The sequence below is a fragment of the Pteropus alecto genome, unplaced genomic scaffold (genome assembly GCF_000325575.1).
Source record: "Pteropus alecto unplaced genomic scaffold, ASM32557v1 scaffold39, whole genome shotgun sequence".
NCBI classification, from domain to species: domain Eukaryota; kingdom Metazoa; phylum Chordata; class Mammalia; order Chiroptera; family Pteropodidae; genus Pteropus; species Pteropus alecto.
Window position 1 is genome coordinate 10,339,725 of NW_006443568.1, and position 6,272 is coordinate 10,345,996.

Here is a 6,272-nt window from a genome sequence, read left to right on the forward strand (position 1 = left end):
TGAAAAAAAGGAAGTCATATCAACTGAAATGGTAGAGAGCTTTCCAACTATTGAACACAAAACATTCTCAGAATCCCTTGGGAAATAGTGAGAGCTTCCGTTCAGACTCTAATCTCCTTGTTAGTTTAAATGAAAAGGGAAATGATTCAGTAGTTGCAGAAATAATATCAGATGATTTCCATTATGTAAACCCATACACTACATAAATTGCCATGAAAACTTTTATCCCAAATCTCCTAAGATTTTAAGCTATGATCTTTCCACAAATATAAGATGGAGTTGAGAGCATGTTCTAGGATCATCTTTTACTAGCTTTTCTCCAATTGCCAATCTCAATTTCATTTGACTAATTCCCCTGATAAAGTAATAAGATCTGTCTTTCTATGGAAGAAAATAATTCTGTCCTTATCAAAATCATAACAGATAGACAGACCTGCCCTCCTTGATCATTGAGACAGCCAAGGGTAATCATGGGGTAAATTTAAAAAAAAAAAAAAAAGGCACAATAGCCAAGGTGAAAATACTTCACAACTAAGTCTTAGAATGCATTTTTCATCACTCTATTTTAAGAAATATTGTTCCTCAGCTGCCCTCTACTATGTACCACTTAGTCCATCATTCGCTTGAAAGAACAGACACCCCTTCTTTTTGATCTTTTTCATACTTAAAGCTTTGAGACAAGGTTCAATATCACCCGAAAAAATAGGTGAAAAGTGATGATGGCTATCTGTGTACTGGGACACATGTGACATTTTCACCCACTGAAGCTGCTGCTATAGAATTTCTCAATAGATAACTTTATAGTGCTTCTTCCTGAAACCAGATAAATCATCATCCAATATTTAATTACAAAAAGGTGGGTGCCAAACTCTTTGATCAGCAACAAGGAGTTCTAAGAAAGGCAAAGCAAAAACATCTCCCTGAGCCAAATGGATACATTATGGAGCTTTTCTTATCTTTCTATATTAAGCTAATTACTGATAAGTTAAAAAATGCAGTATGCTTATAAAAATCAGGCTGCTTCCATAAAGCCAGTGCTTACTAAATGTTAGCATATCAAAGGAGGAAAACTGTTGCCGATTTAAAGCAATATACTTAAAATTTCCAAAAACATCCTATGAGAAATAGCACTTCTTAAACAAGCTAGGTATAAAAAATTACCAAAAATGTAATATAATCACAACCCCATCTTTGGAGTAGTCCTTAGAAAGTCCAATTTTTAAAAAATGAATAAATACATAGCAAACTTTTGTTCTATTTTCACCAAGTTCATCCTGCCTTGTTAGAGCACAAATAATTACTGGTTTATGACTTCAATTTAAAAAAACAAACATGCAGAGTGCTATTCCTCAATGTGGCTATAGAAAAATTTAATTGAAGGAAATACAATGATTGAGATTAGGCAAAGCTGTGGTAAATACATACTCACCATAACAATTATAATTTAGTCCAAAAGGAGTGACCCATCTGCTACCCAAAGTCTAACAGTAAATGGGGGCAGAAAGGGAAAGCTGGTAATCTGTATGTTTTATCTATTTTTTTAATATAGGTTGGATAATGCGGTCTTTAGATTACCACATTAAATATGCTTTAGAGACAAAATTCTACTTGATATTTTGACAAACTCACCCTACATTCCTTAGGTTAATGTCTGTAAGTGTTAATTTTTACCTTACTAATCACTGTACTGTTATAGATAAATGAACTAAATAGTTTATGTAGTGTTGCTCAAAAGATCTACAAACAGCAAAGTCTACACTTAACTAAAAAGGAACTTTTTAAAATAAATGAAGAAAGCAATTATGTTCCAAATGAATGGCACTGGGCAGAATAAACAACGAAAACCACATTTAGAGTATCAGGTGCCCACTGGTTTCCCTTACATGGATAAAATGCTGGAGACAATCTTGAGAATATCATTCCTCCCTCTAAACTTTTAGCTTCTACATAGTGTCAGATGTTATATTTGGTATAAAGAAAAAATGCTCTTAGGAAAAGTAAAATTCCATGTACAAAGTATAGCAAAATCTGTAGTGAGTGACTTTCTGTGTGTGGAAGGCTCTCTCCTCCAGTGCTAACGCCCTTTAGTATACATCCAAGACAGACTAATTTGAAAGAGTATTTTGATACAGTAGCAATCCTTTCATATACTCTTGCTAAATATTACAAAATTCCAAAAATACATAAATATTCCTTGTACCATGCATTATGCACCAGTTTGGGACTGACTGATGAGGTCATGGTTACTATTTTAACAGCTGAACACTGCACCTCAAAAGTCCTGCCACCTACACATAGTGAATGCACGCAATGGTGAGGGCTCCAAAAGGATGGCAAACTACCTCTAAAGTGAAAAGTTTGTGAAGAAGAGTCTCCAAATTAGAGATGAGGAGGATATGAGGTCAGGAAGGTAGGCAGGGTCAAAAGAATTTTAAAATAATACTGCTTAGGAGTGTATATTTAAAGATAGCTACTATATCTTGTCTATCCTTTATCTTAATCTTGAATAACTGCCATGTTCATGCAAAATAAAATTTCTACTTTAAAGGAAGAGGAGCAGTCTGTTAGGAAAAGCATATTCTTAATCAGGGAAAGATGCGAAGACATCTCTCGCCTAAGTACTGTTTTACTTGGTGAGTCTTTTGGCTACATCACTATATGCTATTTCAACCTCCTTATCACTGGGACAGGTATTGGTGAACTCATCCCTACTATAAGCATTAGTTAAGTATCTCCAGATGCCAGTCATTCCTTTTGGAATATCAAAGTTGCGATATTTTTTGGCCACCACCTGAAATACAAAAAGATCAGAAGTTAACATTTACTTTCCATGTCTTGTAAACCAGACATAGCTCTGACTTTAAGGCAATTAATTTTGTGAATCTCTGAGAACTGCTTCTATTGGGGGGCGGGGGGGGGAGCTAATGTCTTCATACTGTTCTCATCAATTTCATCAGAAAGAGGGAGAATGAAGTTAGAAGTCACTTCCATTCTAACTAGAATGTAAAATAATGATAAGGACTGCAAACTCTACCAGAGATTCAGAATTGTAACAATGATTACAAATGACTGTCTTGACCATGCAGAGAGCCAGCCAAATGTAATCATTTGATACTTTAAAATACACACACTATTTGAGATCTGTTTTTCTTGCTCTTTATTGCATAATTAGTGTTTATTACTGTTCCATTTAGCAGTGTCTCACACAATAAATGCTCAATAAATATCTTTTGCCTTGAACAGAAAAAGCCAGGTGTTCACAGAACAGGATTTGATGACATAAATCCAATTCGATGTTACCTGTTACATCTTTGAATTTTTATGCAGTCACAGAAAAAATAATATTCCTCTTTCTCATGTGCCTCAATTTTAAGACATAATTTTCCATTTAATTGAGTATTTCAACTATTGCCTAAACATCATTACAATACACCATTTGGGGGGTTCCCAGTGGTATGTCAGATCAGAAAAGTTTTACGCACAAAGAAAGTACTACCTTAGTAGATAGAATACTAGGTCTAACGGCAATGAGACACCACATCCTACAGGCCTACCTTGACAATGTGCAGTTTGGGCAGCAGGTTGCAATCAGCCAATGTCATTTCATTGCCATCCAGAAATTTACGTGTAGAAAACTTAATGTCCTCCATACTATTCTCATCAATTTCATCAGGGAGGGGAGAATTCAGATATTCATCCAGTTTCTGCAGTGTTTTCAAGAGTCCCCTCTCCAATGCTGAAAGAAAGATGGAAATACTGTAAGAAAAAAAAACCACCCAAGCCCCAAAGTAGAAGGCTTTCTCTTTCAGTCAATAACTGTCGAATGCTCATAACATTAAGCATCTGGCACTAAGCACTAAGAACAAAACAGATGATGTTCCTGCTCTCCTGGAGCTTATTTATATGGGGCAGAGGATGAGACAAATCAATTTGTTCAGATAAATATAAAAACAAGCCTAACAGTTTCACAGAGTGGTATCTGTAAAAACGTGTTAACTAAATCCCCCACATACGAACACATTATAGCCCAACCTAGTTGATGTTTAAACTGGAAAACTCGGTGAGAAAAAAACAAACTTATTATTTCAAATCTACGGAAGAAAGTCCTGTTGAATCAGCAATATTTGCCCCCAATTTTAAGTCCTGCTCCCCTGAGACTATTGCAATTTTTTTACCAAAAATGTGTTAAGAAACCTAAATACAAACAATCCAAGCAGAAAACTGGAGTTTTTGCACTGTCTTATATTACACAAGAAGCCAACAATAGTACTATTGTATAATAACATGAAAAACACAGAAGTTGGATTAGAAAGTTCAATTTACAATAGTGAACTGAGGGCTTCTTTATCCAAATAGATTAAGATGCTATAACTGTTATGATTCAGAGAGAAATGGGACAGAGCCACTCCTGTATATCTGGAAAGTCAAGTTAGTGACCCTCAGCAGAGAGGGGGTGGGACCGTCATTAGAAAGAAATATGGACTAACAATAGGCAGATCTTCTATTATCTTTTCTTATCCTTTACCTTCCCAATCCACCTTCAGCTCCCACTCCCAGAATAAATGAGCTCACATAGATGATTATAGTGCTTGGCCACAGAAAAAGTTAAATATCATAAGGTAACAATCAATATAGTTCTAAGTGTGAATAAAGTTGGATCCACTATGAGAAAAGGCAGTTTTACATACTGCCTACTAGGTATTTCACCAGCAATATAAATATAGCCTAACCCAATACCTCTTCTTCCATATTGCTCCCACCCGCTCATTCCTTGGTACCCTCACAGTAGTCCAGACAGTAGATGATGGTCTTAGCTAGGTAAGGGGCTGTAGGCATCAGAAGGAATTAATGCATTTTAGAGGTATTTAGGAGATAAAAAACCAATAGAGCTCAGAAACCAAACTGAATATAGAAAAAGGAGGAAAGACATATTCAACAAAATATATCTAAGTGCCAAGTTTTGTTCTAAGCATTGTTAAATTCACTACTGAATAAAACATAAAAGATTCCTACTCTCTAGAGTTTACATTTTGGGGAGTGGAAGTAGTAAGAGAAGCTGGTCAACAAATAAATGATCCCCAAGGTGAATGCTGATGCCACTTGCTGAGACATTTATCTTCCTAGAGAAGCAGATTCAGGGGATGTGGAAATGACTTCAGTATACGCTGACTTTAAGGTATCTGTAAGACATCTGAGTAGAGATGTCCAATAGACAGTTGAGTTTCAGTGTCTGGAACAGAGACTGGGCTGGAGCAGTATAGTTGAAAGTCTTGAGAACATAAATAAATGTTGAAGCCACAGAAGTGAAAAGGAGAGGCAGAGGGCCTAGGGCAGAGCCCTAAGAAACATCATCGGTGATGTTGTGGGAGGCAGATAATACATTTTCATTGTTATACAGCATTCTGTCATATGATTACATAATAAGTATTTATCTATTTTACTGTTAACGGAGTTTGTGTTGTTTCCAGTTATGGCCTTATGACTGTATAACAAACATTCTTATACAAATCTTAGGTACACATATGTTCATATTACACTCAAAAATGGAGGTGTGGCTATCACCTCGCTCCTGTTAGAATGTTTATTATCAAAAACACAAGAAATGAACGGTGTCAGAAGAATGTGGAGAAATTGGAACACTTGTGCACTGTAGGTAGGAATGTAAAATGGTGCAGCTACTGTGGAAAATGGTACGGTGCTTCTTCGGAAAATTGAAAATGGAACTACCATATGATCCAGCAATTCTGCCTCTAGGTGGAACACTAACTCAAAAAGATATATGCACCCTGTGTTCACTGCAGTATTATATACAATAGCCAAGGTATGAAAACAACCTAAGTGTCCATCGATGGATGTGTGTATCACACGCACAGAGTAATATTATTCAGCCATAAAAAGAAATGATATCTTGCTACTTGTGAAAACATGGATGTACCTTGAGGGTATTTTGCTAAGTGAAATAAGTCAGACAGAGAAAGACAAATATAGGCACACTTCATTTTACTGTACACTTTGTTTTACTATGCTTTTTACTAATTGAAGGTTTGTGTCACAAGTCTGTCAGTGCCAACAGATTTGCTCATTTCATGTCTGTATCACATTTTGGTAATTCTTGCAAGATTTCAAACTTTTCATTATCATATTTTTACGGTGACCTGTGATCAATGATCTTTGATGTTACTATTGTAATTGTTTAGGGGAGCCACAAACAGTGCCCATATCAGAAAGGGAATTTAATCGATAACTGTGTGTGTTCTGACTGTTCCACTGAT

General features: G+C 35.8%; 1 protein-coding gene across 1 annotated transcript in view; it reads right to left on the minus strand.

Annotated features, from left to right (window-relative positions):
* Window positions 1-6,272, minus strand: part of CLIC4 (chloride intracellular channel 4) — a 58,674-nt gene continuing 52,402 nt past the window's right edge. Inside the window, exons 5-6 of the mRNA XM_015598998.2 lie at window positions 3,555-3,736; window positions 1-2,791 (exon numbers count right to left, since the gene is read on the minus strand). Coding sequence (XP_015454484.1) covers window positions 2,627-2,791; window positions 3,555-3,736 — 347 coding nt within the window. The 3' untranslated portion in view covers window positions 1-2,626. The remainder of the gene's footprint in view (window positions 2,792-3,554; window positions 3,737-6,272) is intronic.